This window comes from Ictalurus furcatus, chromosome 19 (genome assembly GCF_023375685.1).
Source record: "Ictalurus furcatus strain D&B chromosome 19, Billie_1.0, whole genome shotgun sequence".
NCBI classification, from domain to species: Eukaryota; Metazoa; Chordata; class Actinopteri; order Siluriformes; family Ictaluridae; genus Ictalurus; species Ictalurus furcatus.
The window spans coordinates 17,881,817-17,904,533 of NC_071273.1; the positions used below are offsets into that span (position 1 = coordinate 17,881,817).

The 22,717-nt window shown below is 37.7% G+C and overlaps 2 protein-coding genes and 1 long non-coding RNA gene across 3 annotated transcripts; all 3 read right to left on the bottom strand.

Annotated features, from left to right (window-relative positions):
• Window positions 1–12,118: 12,118 nt before the first annotated feature.
• Window positions 12,119–13,943, bottom strand: LOC128623563 (uncharacterized). Its single transcript, XR_008388603.1, has 3 exons — window positions 13,684–13,943; window positions 13,516–13,575; window positions 12,119–13,119 (listed from the first exon to the last, which is right to left on the bottom strand). It is a non-coding gene; the product is annotated as an uncharacterized LOC128623563 (long non-coding RNA).
• Window positions 13,944–16,980: 3,037 nt separating this feature from the next.
• On the bottom strand, window positions 16,981–20,185 carry LOC128623629 (scavenger receptor cysteine-rich type 1 protein M130-like). Its single transcript, XM_053650766.1, has 4 exons — window positions 19,975–20,185; window positions 18,460–18,780; window positions 17,697–18,026; window positions 16,981–17,455 (listed from the first exon to the last, which is right to left on the bottom strand). The coding sequence occupies exons 1-4, from the start codon at window positions 20,183–20,185 to the stop codon at window positions 17,151–17,153; spliced, it is 1,167 nt and encodes a 388-aa protein (XP_053506741.1). The 3' UTR covers window positions 16,981–17,150.
• Window positions 19,495–22,227, bottom strand: LOC128623630 (deleted in malignant brain tumors 1 protein). The gene is made up of 3 exons (XM_053650767.1): window positions 21,344–22,227; window positions 20,898–21,203; window positions 19,495–20,737 (listed from the first exon to the last, which is right to left on the bottom strand). Exons 1-3 carry the CDS (start codon window positions 21,585–21,587, stop codon window positions 20,418–20,420), a joined length of 870 nt encoding a protein of 289 aa, XP_053506742.1. The 5' UTR covers window positions 21,588–22,227; the 3' UTR covers window positions 19,495–20,417.
• Between the last annotated feature and the right edge of the window lie 490 nt (window positions 22,228–22,717).

Genomic DNA, 22,717 nt, shown 5'->3' on the forward strand with positions numbered 1-22,717 from the left:
GGAGATTAGAAGCTTGGAAACATTTATTTTCCCAGTGGGTTGCACAAAAACAGCTGACGCAGCAGTAAAACTGGAACACCTTGCAATTATGCAAATTAGCCTCAGTATTTAAATTTATATGCAACATTCTTTGGACCAAAACTACAATCCAGAATTTACATTATGTTTTTCTGTTCCCCATAACCACTGATTTCATGTTACCATTAGCAACACAGCATTCCTAGTGTGAATTAGTGATTGAGTATCCACGTAGATTTGGAAATCATATAAGATACGTGAATTTTACAACTCTCAAACAACTGGCCGCTAAAAGTGCTCTGTCTTTTAAGTGTTCGCAAAAGTAATGCAATGAACATGGCAAATATATAAAGGCTGTGTACTGTTACCTTTCATTTGCACAGTAGGACTATGTTTCTGCCCCACTAAAACAAAAGTAATACGTTCTTGTAGCATGTTGACACCAGTCTCTCTATTTCCTTGATAATATTCAAAATTTTAAATATGAACTACTGAATTTTGGCGTTGTCCTTGTATTTGCACATATCCTCCTTTCCAGTGCCAACGTGCATAAATACTTGAGCGTAAATACTTGATTTTCTTGAAGATATGTTGGTGTATTTCTATGGATTGTTTGGTGATAATTTGATAAACTTGTGACCTTATATAACTTTATACACAATTTGCATCTATTGTGAAATGTTGAATTGAACTTGCTGAAAGTGCTATTCTTTGAGCCATTGAATAGTTACTTGGTAAAATCCCATGCTTTTTGTCTTACTTGTATCTGGCAAAGAAAAAAAGTGTTCACTACTCGTCGTCATGAAATGTACAGTTTTGTGATAACTTTTGTAACTATTCAGTAAATACTGAGTATTGTAATTTTACTGTGTCTGTTTCTTATGTACTTTAACTAAATAAATGCTGTTTGTCAAACTGCACGCCATGATTTTTTTCATGATGGAAATATTCAGTCCAGTGGTGGACAAATGATGAATTAATTACGTAGCCCAACAGGCAAGTGGACACATGCTGCTTGGGAACCTAATTGACTAGGCTAAAAAGTGGCCCATAAGATTACACATTTCATTGGAGGGAATGGATATATAGTCCACTCCTTATATTCTCCTGATAAAGTTTTTGATGTAGCATCTTGTGATTGTGACTGACAAAAAGTCACAAAGTCATTGGTGAACTAGTTATGCGCTGTCCTCACATCACAAGTAAATTTATTATTCAAATCTGGCTAGAGTCTTTATTTTCTTTTTCTCGTTTTATTCCCCCCCACCCCCCACCCACTAGCTTACTCTCTCCTTTCACATGACAACTACCAGCCAAGGTGGGTGGCGGCTGTCAAGTGCTTCCTCCAAGACACACAAAGCCAACCTCTAATTTTTTTTTTTTTTCCCAAACTGCTGTTCATGCTGCATCGCAGGGCAGCACAATACACCTTAAATTCCACATGAAATCAAAATTGAAGTTTTGTGGCTTTTAGTATGAATATGTTAGTCTTAAGGTTATTTACACGCTAAACAATGACAGAATTCGCATCTCTCTACCACCAATACAGAGCAACAATTTTGATGTCATCATGTTTCTCATCAGATTTTCTGTCCAATTAAATGCTTTCTAGAATTTGAAGTGTCCCGCCCCCAAAATTATAAAAATCATGTTGCCGTTATTGAGTGAGAGAAGTAATATCAGCAAGCATGGGTTGTAAATGTGGCTTTGGCTGTTTGAATGTGTGCATTTTATTCTGTTTTCCAACTGTAAGTTGGTCAAGAAGGAAATGGCTTGAATTCATTCACTTTGAAGAAGGAACTCGTCTAGAAGTGAATCCAGTGCATCGTTATCGCTTGGGCTTGCAATCATTGTACGAACTGTCAAGTATGACTTAGCCTGGGCTGTGAGGTATTGGCTATTTAAAAAGGGGAGGATCTACTCAATATGTCCCACCCTGACTTCCTGTTTCAGTGGAAATTACATCAATAATAATAATGCTATGCGCTTCAAGGCACTTCACAGGGACTTTAAGGAAAGCTTTATTTACCCTCTCCTGCATACATGATTTCACAGATCTGGCTAGTGTCATTGTGATTGATAGGGGAGAGGCAGCAATGCCATCCCTCCCACCCAGAGAGCATGGCCAACAACATCAAGGTGTGCTGCATCACCATGAAATGCATAACGCTTAGACATACACACACGCACCAAAAAAAAAAAGAAGTATATATATGTGTGTATGTATGTATGTGTGTATATATATATATATATATATATATATATATATTGCAAAAGTCAATAGGATGATTTCTCGTGTTATTGAGCCTACCTGTCTGCTGACAAGAAAAAACTCAATAGCCTGGATATGAAATCTGCTTGTCCTGGGCAACCAGGGTAACGATTTACAAAAGTGCAACAAAATCTTGGATGGTGGATAATATTGGATATTGCTTATAGAGTACAGATGCCCATGCCCATGCATTAGCTTTTAAAACCATGCAGTCTGCATTTCTCAGGTTAATTACCTACAGGCTCCACATTGCTTGTGATGCCTAAGTTGTCTTCCAGAGGACTGTAAACTGCTACTGGCAAATATAATTCTGGAGAATTAACTCCAGACAGATTATTAATAGAAGCAGTAGGAGACAGACAATTTCAGATTTGTTTTTCACCCAGCCTGATGTTTTCTTTTTCCCCCTGTCAGGACCCATAATTGAAAAAAAGCCATAGCCTTCTTGATTTAGTAACATGTGCTGTTTTTAGAACATTTGTCTTTATCCCACATCAGTGACACCCCAAACTGTGAAGATGGTACCAGTAATATTCAGTAATCATGATGTATTTTCTTCAAGATGTGTCGGTCTTAGAAGAAAAATGTCTACTGGAAGAAGAAGAAGTGTTCTTTATAACTACAAAGGACTGCATCAAACGTGCTGTGCCCATGGGAACACCTTGATCAGGTCGTCTTTGTAGGAGGATATCAAAATAACCGTCTGCTGCCGAGACCTGGCGCTGACAGCTTCATTCAGCCGAAAAGCTAAGATCTGCAGCTCTGAATGTGTTCCCTCTTACACATGAGCCAGTCATCTACTTTTCTTGAATGGTATTTATTAGAGGCACTGTGGATTACAGTTATACACCCACTATGAATTACTAGGATGAAAACTTTTCCAGAGAGCACAGTAGTCACTGTTGCAAAAAGTATAAGAAAGAAATTTCACATAAACTTGACATGTGAATAATCCTATGTGCAACAATGTACATGTGGTTAGTAGACACTTCAAATCACTTTAAATTACTTCAAATTACTGACTATGTTTCTTTCATGTAGTCCATGTTTTCACAGGAGTTCTTTTTCACAGTTCATGTAGTGCATGTGGTTTCATTTTGAGCCCATTTTCTCACAATCATTCCATGACATGTAGTAGACTTTTCACATGTATTGTGTTTGTGATTGTGTTTTTATTTTCAGATAATTAAAAAAATAATAATAATTTAGTTTCACATGTAAGACGTGGTGTCATTTTTCAGATTCAATTTAAGGACATAACATGGTTAAATACACCTTAACATGTGTGTGTGTGTGTGTGTGTGTGTGTGTGTGTGTGTGTGTGTGTGTGTATAGACATAGATTGTATAGTGTATAGACATAGATGTGTGTGTCACATAACTGTATGTGACATGTATATGGTTTTTCTCATTTGCGTCACTGTGACTTTGAAACTTAGTGTTGAGTGATACTATACATTCTCTTCCTTGTCAAATAAGAGCAACGCTAGTTCTTGGGCATCTCATATATACAGAAGAGAGCACTTGGCGAGAGAAAATGGCCAAATACCTTAAAAAAACTCAGTCAAACATGAGAAAGTTTACTGTAATTAGGGGACGCATTCCAGGAATGACAGAAAAATTGCTTCAGAGAGCTAAAATGTAACAGCTGGAAGGCAACAGGTTGCTAGGATCTGGTGATAATTTACACAATTATGCAGCTTCGTCTTACAAGAAAAAAAACCCCCATTAAGCTAGAGGTTATATAAGTGGAAATCTAGCTGTCAGTGCCTACATAGACTCTCCCTATCTGATCTAATGACTCACATTGATGCTGGCTCTGATCAGGTGTGAGACTGAGTGAGAATGTTCGACAGGGCTGTACAGTATAAGCATCATATAATGCATAGAATTTAAAGCACAACAGGCAGCAGAATTGCAAAAGCTTTTAATGTCTAAAAAGAAATAATTAAGGAATAAACCATGGAGTTTCTGTAGTCAGTAGTTGGAGTAGATTAATTTGTGTAAGTGTGTAAGTGTGAATTTGAGAGTGCATGGTAACCTGTGTTTGACTGGTAACCCATCCAGCGTGTATTTCTGCCTCACTCCCAGTGTTCCTAGGATAGGTTTCAGATCTACAGCAACTTTGACCATGATAAAGCTGTATCTGAAAGTGAGTGAGTAAGACAGCACACAAGCGTGCTCAGAGTGGCTTATTTATCTTAAACCATAGCAATATTCCAATTTATTCATTTATTAAAGAACAAAAATTCTGCATTTTATCCATTTATAGCTACAGTTGGTTTCTTTTATCCGTTACCTTGTAGTAACAATAAAACAGTCATTTTATGACAATTCAATCGTTTACCTGCCATATCCTTTGAATGAGCGCTTCCTATTCAAAAAGATAACGTGTACAGAATGAGCACATTAACATAAACTAGAGTTATGCCAACTACACTTGAGACTACCGTCAGAGCTGATTTTATAGAAAACTAATCACCAGAATTGAGAATTCAACTGGACTGTGGTATAAATAGCATCTAAGCCTGCAGTCGGCCTTGCTGAGGAAACTGGAGGGGCTACACTAGTTATCGAAGCGCTTTTGGTGTCCTGTAGGGTGGTGCCTGCAATGCCAACACATGTCATCATGTTCACCTTGTCAGTTTAATTACAACACTGTCACTCATAACAAGAAAGACAAGATCTTATAGCCTGAGCATTTTCCTGTGGTCACTCTGGCAATGCTGAATTCTAGCTAATGTATAGGCTCTTAGTCAACATGTCAGTATTACATTAAGATTTACAGCATCTGGCAGACATTCTTCTCCAGAGTGACATACAGAAGTGCTCCATCAAAAGAAATATCCTCATGCTAAGCACAAATAGGTCAGGATCTAAGAATTCTATCAAGCTAAAAAGCCTGTTAGAGACGTGATAGTACAATGGATTGTTACAGCAAAGAAAAGGGTACAATTTTTGTACAGTTTGTTTATTTATTTATTTAAAAAAGCAATCATTTAAGTGCTTGTCAAGAGGTCTTCGTTCATGATAAAACAAAATGGAGAGGCATGATTGCAAGGAGTATTCACAGCGAAACAAACAGAGACATGGCTAGTGGATTTTGCCAGGCCTTTGATGATGTTATAGCCCACATGTCCGGCCGCACCATATTTCCATCATTAAGGCGTAAATGGTCCCTGAAAACACATCAGATAGCGGCATTCAACAGACTTGCTTTAAGACACAATTGACAAACGCATAATTGCTTCTCTCAACAATGCACCTCAAAAAATAACATTCAATTTGAGAAACATATTGGCCATTCATTTCTCAATAGCAAACCTGGTATAAGGTGAAAATGACCAGGCCATGCCTGAATAAGGGAGAGAAATCATGAGTGAGACTGCAGTCAGGGATCGGATCATTTATGACGGATCATTTATATCGACAATGGTGGAAAGGAATATCAAGCTTTACCTCTGTTACAAACTGTTACAAAGCACTGACACTGCTAAATAAACATCTCCTGTCTCCTCACAGAAACCTTCAACTGCCATAATGATAGTATATTAGAATGAGTGCATTAATATAAACCTGTGATCAGTCTCGCAGCACCACTGTCAGTGCTGCTGCTATAGGAAATTAATCAGCAATCAGAACTGAGGATTCAACAGCACTGCAGTGTAAGGAGTGATTAAATGTTATAGCGTCTTGCTTACTTCAATCATAAAAGAGTATCGCAAATCCTTTGCTATACCTTACAGCAGAAAAGCCTCTTTTGATTATTATGTACCTCTTGTCAAAGAAAGCATAATGCATTTATTCATTCGCTTTTGATTTATATGTTAAAAAAAAAAAAAAAAACCCTCTCTCAGTGATGAAAGGTCATAGTCCCTGTTTACAAAAGCATCCAAAAGAAGTGCCGCCGGCAGAAACATATTGATATGAACGACCAGGAATAGACATTTTGCCCCTTGGATCTTACAAAAAATAACAAAACATCATTAGAGCTCTCATGGCTGATTTCATTTGACACAAGCTCTCTCACTTTCTGTTTTTCAGACACACACACACACACACACACACACACACACACACACAGAAATACACAAGGGCTTCATGTGGGAAGCCAGTAAGATGACAAAAGATCACAGTAATATGTTTTTCAAATAATTACAGAAAGATGTTTACATGTGTCTTTGACATTTCTATCTAATACAACCAATACAGTTGGACTCAAACATAACAAAAACAACAACAACAACAATAAAAAACCTCCTTATTCCAAGGTTGTGGTTGATCTACAAGGTGTGAGTGCACTGTGGATGTCACGGCAATCCATAACACAGAATCACACACTCATTATATTGAGTTATTTTTGAGTTGTTTATTTAAAAAAATAAACAACCAATAATACATTATTCATTCTCCGAGGTGGCAGAAGTACAAAAATCCATAATCAGTGCAAATATTTATCTAAAGAAATCTTCTGGTAAAAGTTGATGTACAATTTAAAATTATTTACTGAACTTAAAATGTAACTAAAATTAATTTTTTTTAAGGTAAAAATCAAACATTAACTAAAGGTAATGAATGACAACTAATACTTCTGACAATATAAACCAGCTTGCATGCTAATATCTATTACTTTACAAATAAATTCAATTATGTGCAGTTATAGGAGTATAAACATTGTTCTGCCATAACATTAAAACAACAAAATGTTTCCTCAGTTTAAACATTTGATATGTTTACTACGTTCTATTGTGAATAACATATGCGTATATGAGATCTGCAAATCATTGCATTCTGTTTTTAATTACATTTTACACAGCGTCCCAATTTTTTTGGGAATTGGGGTTGTATCACACCCCTTGACAGGTGCCATTGTAACGAGATAATCAGTGTTATTCACTTCACCTGTCAGTGGTTTCAATGTTAGGTTTGATCAGTATATATATATATATATATATATATATATATATATATATATATATATATATATACTGTAAATATCATGTACTCATAGTTCTGATGCAAAGTAAAATTCAGTGTAATTCCAGCAACAGTTGTAAGTCCTCACTGTGCTATTATTCTACATGAGAACCAAGAAAAGTGGACTGACACAGTGAATCACCAGAGCAAACAGCCGAGTGTGATAGTGCATTGCAATGGTGATATTCATTACCGAAACAGATTAGGGAACATGAGGCACCTTGACAAAAAAAAAAAAAGTTTCTCACACCAGTGCCTTCTGTAAGATCTCTAAATGGAATTGTATAATTGTTACATTGTAAAACCAAGTGTGTAGGTTTTGAACGCATAATTACTCCTTTATCAATAACACAATACGTGACAGTGTTTGAAATATTTTTCAAATGTCAGCAAAAACCTCCTAACCTGTATTTGTTACAATGTTCATTATATTCCCAGTCTGAAACAATACAACTTGGTCATTATTTTATCATTCCAATGGCACAAAGTAACTTACCTTTCTTCTGTGCACATATTTACTGTACATTATATCTTCTGTGTCAGTATAGAGTGCAATGTACATGGTAAAATACATGGATCAGCCATAACATTAAAACCACTGACAGGTGAAGTGAATAACATTGATTATCTCGTTACAATGCCACCTGTCAAGGAGTGGTATATATTAGGCAGCAAGTGCCAGTCAGTTCTCAAAGGTGATGGGTTGAAAGTGCAACACTTTCACCCTGTATTCAGGATGAACATCTTAACAACCTTCTCATGCAGAGCGCCCAAAGAATGGATCCATTAGCAGAGTTTGACCAGTCAAAATGACAGAAATGAATGCTTTAAGCAAGGGCTCAGGAATGCAATAGTGAATGCTATAACACAATGACCCACCAGGCAGTGCTAACAAATGGTGCAGCAGGAATGCCAGAAAGCCCTAGAGATGAGAAGACGAACAGAATAAAGCGAGAACATGAGTGCTCGAACACAGGGATCAAACTCAGCTAGAACCTGGATCAAACCAGAATCCTCCTGGGCAGAGACAAGCACTTTATTAAGGGAGCTATGGGGGAAGGGTAGCCTGAACCCACTGAACTCTCTCAAAGGCACAGTGAAGAACACAAACGCGTGGCCAAAAATAAACCACAGAGGGCAAAACTATAGTGAGACGGGAAACTACAGAGTATGAGACGGCCAGCTATGGCCACCGATCTTGACTCAGAAGAAAAAAATATATCCCTTTGCCAGCACGTTGCTACATGGGTGATAGCGACACATCCCAGAAGACTTGCAGCTGTAATTCCAGCCAAAGGTGGCTCTACCAATTATTGATACCAATTAAATGACTGCTTTTTTGTTTGATTAACCTTTGTGTCACAATAAAAAAATAGTTTTCACTTTCAACTGTTAGACTGATTGTGTAAATGGAATGGTTACAATCCCAATTATGTAAATTTCTAATCCAGTTTGTAACACTACACAATGTGGAAAATTGAAGCGGGATGAATACTTATGCAAGTCACTGAATCTGTTGTCTGACTGTATCAGACTGGTAGGTATGCAGCTTTCTGGGGCAGAAGGCATGCATCTGAAACAACTTCAAGCCAATCTATGATGCTGTATGTAGCTTAAATTCCCTTTATAGTAGTAGTAGTAGTAGTAGTAGTAGTAGTAATAATAATAATAATAATAATAATAATAATAATAATAATAATTGCAGTTGTTGGCTTCGTGATTGGAACTTTACAGATTTGCATGTGCATGTATGATTGAGTAAAGGAAAGAGTCCTTAGTTTCCCCATAAATCACAGATCTTAGAGACTAAAAGAGTGTTTCTATGAATGGGCTGCTGGACGCCCACTCTCCACGAGTGAGTCACTGACTGGAGATGTGTGTGCTCCAAGTCAGTGGGTGGCTGCAGTCAGGGAAGATGTGTTTATGTTGCCCTATATAACCTCATTCCAGTCTCCGTTTATAGCAGAAAAAGAAGTGTATGTCCAAACACAAACAGACACACAGTACACCCAGATTTATATGTTTAATTGATCAAATACAAATTGTGGCACTGCTTTCTATCTTTTTTTTCTTTTTTCTTTCAGCAATAGGCAAGTTTTATGACTGGTGTCCAGTAACAGACGTCTATAGATGTCTCTTACTGAATTTTGGGATTGCATATTTGCAGTTAGCCTGCGATAAATGTTTAGAAAAGTCAGAATATGAGCATGGTGGTGGATTTGGTTAGACTGATGCCCTATTGTTCAGGCTTAAGCATCTTTATACCCTTGGTTTTATGCAGGTCCCTGCTCAATTTGGTAAGCAGTGGAGATAAGCCCACTAGCGCAGTGAACAGAGCTGACCAATTCATCTTGGAGTGGAGGGAATGTGAACTGTTTATACTTTCTGTGAGTGTGTACAAATCTCAAAGGGTATACTGTATGTAGCTAGCATGAATGAGTTTCTTAATAAAAAACAGTAAAATTGGTTTTAATTAAAGAATAAAACAACGGGGGAGGAAAGTAATCAACAATGAGGCGGTGTGATGTGGCCTGATGCCAACTGGACTTACCATTATCAGCCTGAAATTGAGTATTTTCCCATGACAACACATCTCCAAGTGTTTTATTTCTCTTTTATTCCTCTTATAGCACAGCAATACACCGATGATTCATTTTTTTTATTAATTAAAGAAAGGCATGTTGTATTTTTTTTTAATCCATTTATGGTTACATTTAATGTTGTTTAATGTCTATAAAGCAAGATTGTTCCTGTTATGACTTTCATTATAGAAATTATAAGAAGTCATTCCCTTAGAGGTCTTTCTTTTTTCTCTCTTTGGAAGTTAATAAGATTTTAAAAACAACAACAACAACTTTGCTTGTCATGTTACTGTACAGAGACATCGGAAAGCACAAAGTCCTCTGCCCAGAAGACTTTCTCAGGGTGGAAAACTTACTGATGTTACAAAGTGCTCATACTGGATTTCCAATATTAGCAATTATACATGTTTTTGTTCTTGATTAAATAACACATTTTAAAATCTATTTATTTCTATACTTAGATTATGAGGTTATGCGTCCTCTATAGTGCCAAAGTAAGTTGTTACAATACAGACTATAACGTATTAGAAAGAGATCGTATATATAAACTTGTGATTTGCCTTGCTGTCAGAGCTGCTGTTATAGAACATTTATCAACACCTACTAACCAATCAGATTTAAGAATTCAACAACACTGTGATATAATAGAAAGTAACATGCTATAAGAGAATCATGTACTGGAGATTACCTGAGAAGTAAAGAACACAAATTATACTGTATATTGTAAATTACTTATACTTAATCATAATGATCTATACTTAATCTTGCCTAACTCAAAAACAGCATTTAAAATGAATCTTCAAGCCACTATAAGGTCACTATAATTATTTAATTATGATGATGCAGATATGCATTATTACATGTTTTTAAATTAATATAATAGTCTAATGTTTGCTCTCCCAAATCATCAGAACATTCTTTCACTTGGAGTCGGAGGCAGAACAATCGAATAGAATGGCGTTGTGGCAATGTGAAGAGTTATGGGGGTTGCTTATGGTGTCCTTGGCCTCCTGCAGTCTCTATGGAAACACCCATCGGCAGCAGCCGTCTCTGTAAGCATGTAATAGGTGCATGTTCGTTCCCACAGCGACCAGACAGCAAAAAACACCAGCATCAATCACCTCTGTGATTCCTTGATTGCTATTGCAGATTGTAGAAACACTGCAGATAATAAGTATGTTTAGCGTTTCTGATTTTAATATGTTTGGGTATACTTGGCTCTCTGGGACTTTGTTAGAAAAGAGAGACATCGTGTGACAACTGTGTGACAGGTCTCCATAACAATGGTAACTGAGTGAATAGCAGAAATATGCATGTTATGCATGTATCACCTGATGGTCTGGCAAAAGCAGGCCATATTTAATGTACAAAGGACATCCTGTAAAGAAACAGCTCAACCAAATGTGTGTGTTTGTTTGTTTGTTTTTTTTGCTTCTTAAAATGCCAAAAGTAGTTCAACAACAAAGATGTGTTTGGCGTCAGAAGTCTTTCTTTTAACAGCAACGAGGACAATGTAGATAATAAGAAAACATTTGATCATCTTATAATCTACATTCATGAACGCCAGAATAATTTTCTTTCTTAACAGATGAGATCAGTACAGAATGTTTATCTGCTTACAGAGACACAAACATGTTCTTCTGTTCAAGGTTCGTCTAAACATCTTCCAAGATCCTAAAACAAAGCCTGTTTGAACTGCCTCAAACTGCTTCTTATCGGTACACAGAATTATGTTATGCTCTGCGTTTCATATATATAGTAGTGGTTTAGTACAAGGGCTTCAGAGCGCTGTCATTATTCTATCCTGCTTTATTCTATCCTGTATTAACCATCTTTCCGTAATAAACCTTTTTACCTTCAGAGGACGAGTCTGCGAGTGTTGTCTAATTTCCACGACAGCTGATGGACTATATTTGAGGTTAAATGGAGGAAAATTCACTTTTGGTCAAACTGTTTACTTAAAGGAAGCCTTGTCAGTCTTGTCAATTAAAACCTATGAGGGATTAGAGATACAGAAAATAAAATTGTAGATTCTATTTTTGTGTAAATTAGAATTTCGGATGTTTTATTACTAAACTACTGCTTTAGGACGGTAAAAGGCAGTAAAAATGTTTACATACACTAATTGAAGATATGAGGAAGATTACAGACATTACAGACTAGAATACATCATGTGAAAATTGTGACAGATTCATCAAAAACCTTGTCAGATAAATAGAGCTATTTTCTGAAAAGTTGAACAGTTCCATCTAGTGGTTAAAATGTGTACATGCGTTATCGACAAACATGAAAATTTCTATTTTATTATATACTATATTTATATGCACATTTGTATGTCTGCCCATATATTTTATACGGTGACTGTATACTATTATATACAAGACGCTACTGTGTTACAATTCAACTTCTTGTGTACAGATAAAGATCATCTTGCCTTATTTTACCTGAATGATGTGTTATTTCATCTCAAAATATCAAAACGTTCCATTAGTTACTCAATTTGAGGTTTAGTACATAAACCTGCAGGCCAGTCAGTACAGATGGGTGATAAATTAAAGGCTCTATTATGCTGTAAGGAAGCACTTTTTTCTGCCATGGTTTGGTTCCACTTGTCCCCTTAGAGGTAATCTTCACTACAAATCAGCACAAAGTTCTTCTTACTGACCTTTACTTTATGATACTATGATGAAATATTTCTATCCTGATCAGAGTGGTCCGCCCCCATCCACGGGGCTCACTGAATGGTTTTATGAGGATGGAAATTATGTAAATCATATGCTATGGCCTTCACAGTAAACAGAACTCAACCCAAATGAACACCTATGGGAGATTTTGGAGCGACATGTCTGGAGCAAGCAACACCATCATCATCATCATCATCATCAAAACACCAAATCAGGCTTTAATAGGCTAATTGGCTGCATAAATGAGCTGTGTACAATTTTCTTTCTAAATAACATTATTCAGTGTAGCCATGTGAAGATTTTTAACAAGTGACTTTACTAAATCTGATTCAAAGAGAATATAAATGAAATTTGGTGACATTTCGGTAAACAAAACTAGAGTTGTTTTGTCCATAGTTACAAAATTTTAGATACTATATCTAAAGTTGAAGTGAGAAATGTTCAGGAAGCATACAATGATATGAACTGAGAGCTATGGTAAATTGAAAGTATCTGTTAAGTTCATTGAATTCTCAAGGTAATTTCCTGAGAAAATGCATTTGGGGGTATTTCTCAGTCTTTCTGAAGCTGTTCCACGTCATCATAATCTGGAAAAATGACCAAATTTGCAAATGAACAAATTTCAAAAGTGTAAAAACAACATAACATGGTTTAATATATTTTCTAGTGGTAAGTGTAGTCAAACACCTTGCAAAAAAAAAAAAAAAAAACAACAGTCAAATGAGCCCTACATAGCCTCTGTTAAAATAATTATTTTTAGCTTCTATGTAGGTTCCAGCATTATGCCACTGTATCTTTGAAAAAAAAAAGAATTTTCTTTTATGATACCAAATATTGTTTTAGCATTATCCATTTACATAATTCTTTGTATTAGACTTTGCATTTTAAATTGGATTCCCGGTCCTTTCTTACAGTGCGATACCTGTGAACATCCTCACTGTTGTACATTTGAAATGTAGCAGCGTATACAATAAGCCACTAACCTTCTGCATCTTCTACATCTTGTCCAGCAGTGATGACGTCATCATAGTCCTCTAGTGTGTCTATTACAGTGACATTGGAAGAGAAATTATGCAATCAATATGCAACAAAACTGACATTGTTGCTGTATTGTTTAAATTCCATTTCATACTTTAAGAAAAAAAAGTTACCTGTTATAGTATTTGGGATTATTCCAGTGGGAACTGCGTCATCATAGTCTTCTGTCATATCTGTCCAAATTTAGAAATAAACATCATTACAAATTCTGTGTAGAACTCACTACAATCACATTATATCTTATGCTATAAATGATTATAGCACTATTGATACCACAGCAATATTATATGTTTGATTCTGATTGGTCAGAAGGTGTTGAGTAATTATTAATAACAGCTCTCATAGCAGTTCAGGCTGCAAGACAAATCACAGATTTATATTAACGTGCTTGTTCTAATAGGTTAATTTTTCTTTAGTAACAAATTACTAAAGGCTTGTGAAGAACTGAAAACAGGAACTTGTTTCGAGGATGTTCCACAACATTAACCGTGATTGTAAAAATGGATAAAAAGTATGACTTGATGTTCTTCTAATTTAAAAAATTGTAAGTGTTGTCAAATTTCTGTGTTATAAAAGGAATAACATGCTCTGGGACGTGCTATTATAGGAAAATAATCAGCTTCAGGGTGGCAACAATAACTCAGCTTCACAGCAGGGCAAATTACACCACCTGCTGGTTGATTATTTTCCGATAACACCATGTCCGGTCCTGCTTAATTTCCTGGATAAATGACATCCTAATCAAACAGAAGAAAAAATTTAAGCCTGGGATTGAACCACACCATCTGCGTCCTCTAAAACCGGTCCAGCAGTGATGGCATCATCATAGCTCTCTGGTGAATCGACTCTTGAACTATCGTCTAAATTAAATACAAGCAATGTGTCTTTATAAACAGCTAAAACATAATTCTTACATTGTAATTTAAAGCAATGGCAATAAAACCATGTGAACACACAATGGTGGACCAAAGAGATAAATGTGCCAGATTTGAAACACTGCATTTACTGTATGTATTGATTGATTTATTTTTGATTAAAAAAAAAGTAAATATATTTTTTCAAATAGCTCTGACTGGATAGCTTTAGTAAAGTAATTGATTTATTCTAAATTGCATTTCTGGTTCTTTTAGCTGAGTGCAGTTCTTCATCTACATGCTTATATCCAGAATGATGTTTTTCAGTAATGAGACTTCCTGATAATGCAAAGCAGGAAATAAGTTCAGCTGATCAACAGCAATTGGGCAGCAACATGAGTGTTATATAAAACTGGATTTTGGGAGACAGTATGTGTGTTTAATGTGTGTATTTTTGACGAGTTGGTCAGTCAGTATGTGGATGTAGTGGAGAAAATAAAAACAGTACAATGCATCAATACATAATACATTTAACCTCTGGAGTGGTTGCAGGCATTTGGGTGAAACAAAGGCAGAAATACCATTGTTTTTAAATAATTGTTGTTAGTGAATGTGTAAATACGTCTACTACTGTTTGCTGGAACATTTAAATCCTTGTGTGTAATCATGATCGGGTGCCAATAATTATGGAGTTGACTCTAACACCATTAGGCTTATGTAGAACAAACCACATATCACGTACCCCTCTGAGGTAAGCTAGTGGGTCTTGTAGTGATAAATCTGAGGTTGATCTCTTCATACACTGCCTCGGACACTGAGTTATGTCTCCTTTTGGAGGGAACTGGAAGCAGAGACAGAAACACAGAGCCAGTTTAGTAAAAGAGAGGACTGCTGGGAGACTGCTTTAACTTGCTCTGATTGACAGACAGAAGGATTTGTGATGCTTCGAAAATGTCCAGAAAGAGTTCTGAATATCTCCTACCTCTCCTGAGCATTCTGATATGGTAAAACTGAACAACAAGAAGCACCAAGGCCATGAAAAGCAGTGTTCCTAGCACACACATGGCTAGTGTAGGGATAGAGAGGGTGTCTGTATTTTTTTGACCTAATGGGGTTCAAACACAGAAGAGACTCTGTAAAACAATGGATATAAAACATTCATAAAACTGGCTAAAAGACTAACATTTTTACCTTTTATGGTGGTGGTGGTGATGGTTGTTGTTTTGAATATATCAGAAGGAGGCATGGATATCTCTGTACTTACAGAAGTAACATAATGACAATCAGATAAGCATAAAATGCTCTTATTGGGCCTCCTCTTTGAATGTTTCAGCAAAACTGGGCACAAATGCTTTCATAGGGCAAGCTGAACTAAAAACATTGACTATGCTAATCACTTATAAATTAGCACCAATTTACTGTATATTTAGTGATGTTCACAAAACTCCAATAAAGCAATAATAATGTCCTATAATATCTTTATGATTGCTTTCTTTCAAGTCATTAATATGAAACGAGCTAATTTCTTGGTGTAAATTCTCTAGGAAATGATTGAGGAAAAAACACATTCATACCGAGTTTGATTAATGAGGCATTAACAGATTCTTCATTATGAGCAACATTTTAGAAAAATGAGCTAGAACTCACAGACCTGCACAGGTGACTCCAGCATCCTGTCTGTGGAAACAGTCAGTATGATTCTTCAGGGAATAAAGACAGTCCCACAGATGAATCTCATTCCCTCTGCAGTTCACTCTGTTCAGCCAGATAACCCTTTCACCCACACCAAAGGCAGCATTCCTAGAAGCGCTCACAGCCTGGCCACAGCCAAGCTGTCTGCAGACCACTTGAGCATCCATGATGTCCCACTGATCACTACAAATGGTGCCCCATATAGCATTATAATACAGCTCGAGCCTTCCAGAGCAGACACCGTCTCCTCCCCTCAGCCTGAGAGGCAGATGCTCTACATACAATACACACATCCAACATGAGAAGACATAGCCCCTTTGACCACTTTGACACACCTGGTTTAAGGTTAACACTAATAAGAGGAGGGCAACTTTTAACTTTTGTGATTACTACATCCAAATGTTAAACACAGAACTTAACTGTTATTGTTTATAAGCGTCCTTACTTGAGCATTGTTTCTGGCAGCCAGATGAAAAGCCTCTCAGATGTTGTTGATGCTTATGATGCTTTTCTACATCTGTGAGTACGGTATGGTAACCGGTTAGTATTTATGTATTTACCTCTCCAGAGACAATACATCTCTCATCAAATCATTTAGGGACACCTTGCCTTTTTGTATAACTTTCAGAGTATTATTTGATTAAGAATACCAAACATGCCCCAGTCAAGTGACCAAAGTCTTTCTAGTAAAGTCCGTCCACTTGGCGGCCATCTTGTCAACACTCCTGGTTATTTATATTTGGAAGGGACCCATATACCAGATGACTTCATAGACAGATTTCTAAAACTTTTTTTTTTTCAGGTTTCTCTGGGTTCTGTGAGCAGTGAGTTCTGTCTACTCAAACAGCCTCTGCCTTAACTCAATCAATTCGCTTTGTGAAGTCCATATAAAAAATTTAAGAAAATGCTCATTTATTAGTATTTTAAGGTCAGCTGTCCCCCAGTATTTAACATTCAGTGTAGCTGTTTTCTTTCTTTATTTTCACCAAACAAAGTGAAAGAGAACATTTTACATGTGTTGATAGAGAGAAGTTCTACCAACCTGTGCATGTAATGTGAGCCACATGATCACATTTGTTATTTCCCCAGGGTGAAGATGGACAGTGCCACAGAGTGGCATCATGCTTCCTACATTTCAGATCATCCAGCCAGTTAGGAGCAGATTTCAGTCTGGTTTTGGACAAGTACTCTTTGCCCGTCCTTCCACAATTCAGTTCTCGACAGATTAAACTTGCTGTTTCTTTATCAATCGCATTTTCACACACATTACCCCAAGTTCCATTGTAAAAGACTCCCAGATTCCCCTTACAGCCCTCAGTAAGTCTGATCTCTTTGAACTCTGGTGGGAGAAGGATGAATTCTTGAACTGGTGTGTATATATATATATATATATATATATATATATATATATATATATATATATATATATATATATAATGTACACAAATATGATCTATTAGTAATCAATGTAAACATGCATTAGGTAATTTTCTGTCCAGACAAAATTTGCATATGCATCCACCCTAAAGGGTAATAAGCAAGAGAAAAATTGAAAAACAGCAGAAATTGGCACAGTGTACCTGAGCACACAACTCCTACATCTTCCTGGTGTCCACTTTCATCTTCTCCAGAGAACTGAAAGCTGCAGTCCCACAGAGCTACCTCTTTTCCCTTGCACTCCACCTGATTCAGCCATACAGGTCCAGTTCCAGGACCAAACCAGGATAGAACATGGTCGCTGAGAGCTACACCACACTGCAGATGTCTGCATACCACCTGTGCATCCTCAATATCCCACAAGTCATTCCGCACCGTCCCCCATGAGCCATTGTGAAAAACCTCAAGCCTTCCTGCACAATCTCCCCTGGAACCAACCAGCCTAATAGAGCTGTGAGCTCGGTTAAAAACACCTACACACACAAATAAACAAACATTTACAAGACCTAAGGTTCTTCTAAAAAAAATTTAGCCCAAGACATAAGATCTTTAATTTAAATTGTTACTACTGCGCAATATAACATACAGTTCTACACAAAAATGCTCTGCTCTCATGGATATCAAACAACTGCAACAACTGCATCAAACACAACAAAGGTTTAGGAAAAAATATGTCTTTGTTAAATATAGGTGTGCAACAATTATTGGCACTCTTTTAGTCAATAATTTGTGATACCTCCCTTTGCCAAGATAACAACTCTGATATTTTTCTCATATGAATTCATAGGGGTGCCAATAAAAGTGGCACACCTATATTTAACAAATATTTTTTTTGATTAACCGATATATAATATATTTAATTAATTAATTAAATTTGTTTACTATTTTAGGTGTTGTAACTCTTACCAGAGCAGGTAATTGACAGCTGTTCTCTCGAGCCGCAGGTGACAGGCTGTGCACTGCGGCAGTTCCCCAGATGTGCTTCACTTCCAGAGCAACTAAAACCTACTGCACACATGTTGCTATGTTCAGTTTTGGAAAGAGCAGAATTGTAGCTAAGCACAGAGCCACAACCCAGCTGTCTGCACACCACAGAGGCCTCAGACAGACCCCAAAAGTGCAGGAGAACTCTCCTCCAGTCCTGCATGAAATAAACCTCCACCTCCCCCTGACATTCACTCCCTCCAGACAACCGCACTTGTCCTTCATGAAATGCCAATGATGAACCTCATGGAGAAAAAAAAAGTAATTTAGCCCATAATATTTCTATATGAATGACACTGAAACTTCAGAAATGTTTTTCACTCACCAAACACTTTATTATAAACACCTGTACACTTGTTTATTCGTTCACTTATCCAATGCGGCAGCAGTGCAATGCATAAAATATCACAGATACAGGTTAAGAGTTTCAATCAATGTTCACTGTAAGGGGACAGCTGGCTTGGCCTTGTGCCATCAACAGAAGGAAGCAGAGAGCAACCTGAAACATTGCCAGACTGGCTACTGCCACCAGAGGGGAGCCAGAGAGTTATCATAATTTTCTTAATTATAATCAGTGACAAACAGCTCCACCTGTGCCTGGGTTTATTTAAAGAAGGCTCTCCACTCATTCAGTGTTGACTCTTTAGTCAACCTTGCTGGATACTTAACCAATATTTTCTGGCTAGCTTCCTGGGCATGTCTTGGTGATTTTTCTGGCTTCTCTAGCCAGTTCTTGTGCTCCTTAAGCTCTCCATGTAAGCATAGCTGCATAGCATAGTCAAACATTAGAATGTAGTGTTGGTGCTATGGGCTGGTTTGAGTATTTCAGAAACGTTCACACACAACACACTTGAGAATTTACACAAAATAGTGTGAAAAGCAAAAACCACTGAGGGAGGTAATGTGTTGTTGATGAGAGAGGTTAAGATGAAAATGACCAGACAGGCCCTGGCTGACAGTCTACAGTAATTCCAATAACAACTCTTTACAGCTGTGGTGAGCAGAAAAGCATCTCAGGATGTAAAATGTCAAACCTAATGGCAGATGGGCTACAACAGCAGAAGACCACATCAGGTTTCACCTGTGTCAGCTAATCACAGGAATCTGAGGCTAGAGTGGGCTCACCAAAACTGTTGGGGGGGGGACAGTTTTTTCCAATCTTTAACCGTGCATGAAAATCCCAGTGGGTCTGCAGTTCCTGAAATATTCAAACCAGATCTGGCACCAGCAACCATGTTATGATCAAAGTCACTGAGATCACATTTCCCTCCACTGTGATGTTGATGTGAACATTAACTGAAGCTCTTGACTTGTATTTGCATGATTTTATGAATTGAGCTGCTGACACATGATCGGCTGGATAATTGCATGGTGTTCCTAAAGTGTATAATATGCAAAGATAATAAAAAAAAAAAAATTAACTTAACATTAGCTCACCATTACAAATGACTCCAGCATCTTGTTTATGAGAGCAAGCAACTCGATTCCATGATGAAATTGGACACTGTGACAGGTGTGTCTCATTCCCCTGACAATTAAACATGTCAGCCCAGATCTGGCCATTTCCTGCCCCAAACCAGTCAGATTCCAACACAGCCACAGCACTTCCACAGTTCAGCTGTCCACAGAGGACATTGGCAGCTCTCATATTCCAGTTTACAGCACAAACGGTCCCCCAGTCGCTGAGGTATTTGAGCTCAACTCGACCAGAACAGGAGTCTAAGCTGTTCACCAGCCGTGCATCTGTATGACCTGGACAAACACCTTAGAGATTATTGAAGGAGAAAATGTAGTAGAGTCACTTAAATTTACAAATCAATCATTCATTAGGCACTGACATGTATGCAGCCTTTATCTGAATAGATGTTACAACTTGATACTTAACCAGAACATATTAATCCCACATCATTTTCATGGGAGCAGTTGTGTTCGAGTGTAAATGATCCTTGACAGAAATAAATCTGTGATTCGTTGCCTCTGCATTGAAGCTCCTTTATCCACACCTGGCTCTTCCCTTTGCCAAAAGCAGATGCCCTCAACACCTCCACAGGAAGTCCACAGCCCAACTCCCGACACACAACCTCTGCATCCTGCTGGTCAAATTCAGCGTCACACACTGTTGCCCACGTCTTTCCATGAAGCACCTCTACTCTCCCAGAACACTCATGAGGGCCATCTGTAAGTCTGGGTTTTTTGTGACCTGTGTGTTTAAAAAAAAAAAAAAAAGTCATCACTGTACATGTAGCATTTGTTAATCTAAATGGATTCATCTTTCATTTATAAATAGCATGCTCAGAAGTCAATTAAAAAATGTAGTTAATGTTAATTTTGCTTGTAGGTTAAGACTGAATGCAGCTCACTTGAACAAATGACTGCAGGATCTCGATCATGATGACAGTTATGTCCACCCCACCTACTTGACCCACAATTCTTCAGGGTAGACTCTGATCCTGTACAGTACACATCCATCCAGATTGGCCCTGATCCTGGGCCAAAGTGAGCATTAACAAGTGTGTCCTCAGCTTCCCCACAGCCTAATTCTCTACAAACCACTGCAGCAGCTCTCATATTCCAGTTATCATCACACACTGTTCCCCAGAGTCCTCTATGCAAGACCTCCACTCTTCCTGCACACCGGCTGCCACCATCCACCAGCCTCACACCAGCTGTTCAATGAAAAAATGAACAAAGACCCATAATCATGCATATTTTGTGTATTTTTTTTTTAGCTTCATACCTACTTGTAAATGGGAATGCAAGATAGCCAGGGAATATAAGACTAGATTATTTATGCTGCAGCTCTTACCAGCACACACCAGTCCAACATCATTGGAATGGGAGCAGTTGAGTTCGAGCGAAGATGTTGGACAAAAACGAATCTGAGACTCTGTGCCTCCGCACTGAAGCTTCTTTTGCCACACCTGGCCATCACCTCTTCCAAAAGCATCTGACCCCAGCACCTCTACAGGAGACCCACAGCCCAGCTCCCGACACACAACCTCTGCATCTTGCTGGCCAAAGTCAGCACCACACACTGTGGCCCAGTTCATCCCATGAAGCACCTCTACTCTCCCAGAGCAATGAGAACCACCAATAAGCCTGACTCCTAAAATGATACCATGGGAGAAATTAGACAATGTATGAATAGATGTACACCCCTAAGGAATACTTGAATTCCAAAAAAAAAAAAAAAAAAATGTCAGCACATACTAAAAATGAACAGTGATGGAATTAGTAGTTGTGAACTACAGGCATCAAATAGTTAACTGTTACAATAAAGTAGAGTATAGTTTACCTGAGCAGATAACCCCAGCATCGTGGTCATGGCTACAGTAATCTTCACCCCATTCTCCTGATAAACAATTCTTTAGTGAAGACTCTGACCCACTACAGTCTCCAACAACCATCCAGACTGGTCCGGTTCCCTCTCCAAAGTGTGCATTACCCGGTGCATGTATGGCCTCGCTACAGCCCAGCTCTTCACACACCACTGTAGCAGCTTTCATATTCCAGCTATCATCACACACTGTTCCCCACTGTACTTTATAGAAAACCTCTACTCTACCAGCACACTGACTTCCACCATCCACCAGCTTCACACCCTCTGGATCGGAGAAAAAAACTTTATTAAGAATATACACCTCATGGCCAGAAGTATATGGACACCTGAACATTAGATCCATATGTGCTTATTGAACATCTCATTCCAAAACGATGGGCATTAATGGTTTGGAACTCAGTAATGACTGTTGCAACCAATGACAGAACATTTTTATGTGCTATGCAACATTCAGTTTTCTCATCCTATGAACTGTTTTCCTTAAATTCACCACTTCCCAATAACAGCATAATTGTTGACCATGGCAGATTTAACAGGGCATAAATTTGACATGGAAGGTCATTTTCATTGCTGCTTGTTGCAGATGCATTGAATGTAGTCAAGTGTATCAGTGCTGTCGATTATCAGTATAAATGAAAATGAATCTTCTTAATGAAACACAGAGTAACACTGATGCAGTCAGTCTCCAATTTGGTCCTCAAAATGGCACTGATTACACTGTGTGACATCACATGAAATGTAAGAATAGAGATTGTACGGCTGTAAGCTTGATTTGATGCACCTTTAATCACTGTGTGTGGCTGAGATAACCAAACTCACTCATTAGAAAGAGTTAGGTAA

Excerpts from the sequence above, each read along its gene's own strand:
- LOC128623630 (XM_053650767.1), bottom strand. The coding sequence starts at position 21,587 with ATGAACTGGGCCACAGTGTGTGGTGCTGACTTTGGCCAGCAAGATGCA. Across the intron at positions 21,204-21,343 it reads TGTTGGACTGGTGTGTGCTG|CTGGTGTGAGGCTGGTGGAT; the intron begins GTAAGAGCTGCA and ends TTCATTGAACAG. Across the intron at positions 20,738-20,897 it reads TCCTGCAGTCATTTGTTCAA|GTCACAAAAAACCCAGACTT; the intron begins GTGAGCTGCATT and ends TTAAACACACAG.
- LOC128623629 (XM_053650766.1), bottom strand. The coding sequence starts at position 20,185 with ATGAGAGCTGCCAATGTCCTCTGTGGACAGCTGAACTGTGGAAGTGCT. Across the intron at positions 18,781-19,974 it reads TGCTGGAGTCATTTGTAATG|GTTCATCATTGGCATTTCAT; the intron begins GTGAGCTAATGT and ends TTTCTCCATGAG. Across the intron at positions 17,456-17,696 it reads TGTAGGAGTTGTGTGCTCAG|AGTTCAAAGAGATCAGACTT; the intron begins GTACACTGTGCC and ends TTCTCCCACCAG.